At 33.0% G+C, this 1,614-nt stretch overlaps 1 protein-coding gene across 1 annotated transcript; it reads right to left on the bottom strand.

The window, feature by feature from the left end:
• Positions 1-866: 866 nt before the first annotated feature.
• Positions 867-1,414, bottom strand: LOC121024784 (deoxyuridine 5'-triphosphate nucleotidohydrolase, mitochondrial-like). The gene has a single exon (XM_040467017.1). It carries the CDS (start codon positions 1,382-1,384, stop codon positions 902-904), a length of 483 nt encoding a protein of 160 aa, XP_040322951.1. The 5' UTR covers positions 1,385-1,414; the 3' UTR covers positions 867-901.
• Positions 1,415-1,614: the final 200 nt, after the last annotated feature.

The raw sequence follows: 1,614 nt of genomic DNA, 5'->3' as shown, positions 1-1,614 counted from the left end.
AAAATATTGATTTTTACAATTTTGCTAGTGCTTTAAAAGGCTTTATAGAACAGCAGATTTTTAGAGATGTTCTATTTATCATCCCAGAGATCACATGCTTATCTCATCTTTTATTTTTTACGTTTGTTCTGCAAAATTAATACAGAATAATAGTTTGAATACCACTAATACAATTCTCCAGATAATACCTTTTTATTAATTTAATTACATGAGGATTATATTTAAATAACTTTAAATAAATCAAGCATATCAGTTTAAAATTGAAGAATATACCTTTAGCAAATACACAAGGACTTTCATGAGTAATCATTATCTCATTATTTCTTATGAAAACCTGGACAGTTTTACTACTTTTATTTTGAATATAAAAAAATCAAAACAACATTAATAAAAAAGCAAGAAAAATAACCCACCTCAAACCCACTGTTATTCTGACAACTCAAATTTCCATTTTTTCTTACATTCTTACATCCTTATCCACAAATATCATTTTTATATAGTTGTGATTATAGGAAAAGTTTCATTTTATACGTTTCAATCAATGAACCTTATAAGAATTTACCATGTTTGCTAAACACTCTTGCTAATTATAGATTTAATGAATAACTGATATTTTATCCAGGATGTATATCATAATCTACTACATGTATTATTGGACATTGTTTTAAATAGTACTAAAATGAGCAAATTCGTGCATTTATATATATTTTTTCATTGGCTTACATTCTTTGCCTAAATTTATAGGATGATAGCTATCAGGTGAAAGAGTAAGAACATTTATATGTTTCTACATAATTATTGCATTATTTTTTTAATTTTTTAAATTTTATTTTTATTTTTTTAAGCAAAGACTATTTTTAAGAAAAGTATGTTTTCTCATTTTCTATTCTTGGCATAAGTTTTAATTCTTCCCAAAACCTCCTGAACCCCTTTCAGTGTCATCCAAAACCTGAACTTCCTCTATTTCTGGATCAAAAATCCGTTCACAAATGAGCTGTGCAATTCGATCACCCTTTTTGACTTCAAACTTTTTTTTGCCAAAATTAAATAGTACAACACCCACATTTCGTCTATAATCTTCATCTATGACGCCAGCTCCTACATCTATGAAGTGTTTCGCAGCCCAGCCAGAACGGGGAGCTACTCTTCCACAGCACCCAGAAGGAAGAGCTATCTGAATGTCTATTTTCACAAGGGCTTTTTCCATAGGTGGTACTGTATAATCATAGGCACTGTACAGGTCGTAGCCCGAGCCCCGCGCGGACTCCTTACTCGGGGTGGTGGCGTGCTCAGAGAGCCGGACAAAGCCGGGCCGCTTGGCGTCCTCCGCAGGCGGAGGCCGCTTTCTGGGGGTGATGGTGGGTGTCGCTTCAGAGCAGGGCATGGCAGAGCAGAACGAGAGAAAAGAGGGAACAAGTGGACTCCTTGCATTATATATTTTTTAAAGTAATATCAATTCGAAGGCCAAGTTTCAATTAATTACTCTAACAGTTTCAAACCATTATCATTATGTATTCTAGTGTGTGGACTAATTTAATGTATATGTAACATGATACTCAAAGAAGTGGTTTTTGATTTTATGATTGCTAGGGAGATCACATATATGTTTGTGCA

The sequence above is a fragment of the Herpailurus yagouaroundi genome, unplaced genomic scaffold, assembly GCF_014898765.1.
Source record: "Herpailurus yagouaroundi ecotype Mexico unplaced genomic scaffold, PumYag 67158, whole genome shotgun sequence".
Lineage (NCBI taxonomy): Eukaryota > Metazoa > Chordata > Mammalia > Carnivora > Felidae > Herpailurus > Herpailurus yagouaroundi.
This window is presented reverse-complemented; position numbering and strand designations above follow the sequence as displayed.

Bases quoted from the DNA above. Each gene is read 5' to 3' on its own strand.
- LOC121024784 (XM_040467017.1), bottom strand. From the start codon at position 1,384: ATGCCCTGCTCTGAAGCGACACCCACCATCACCCCCAGAAAGCGGCCT.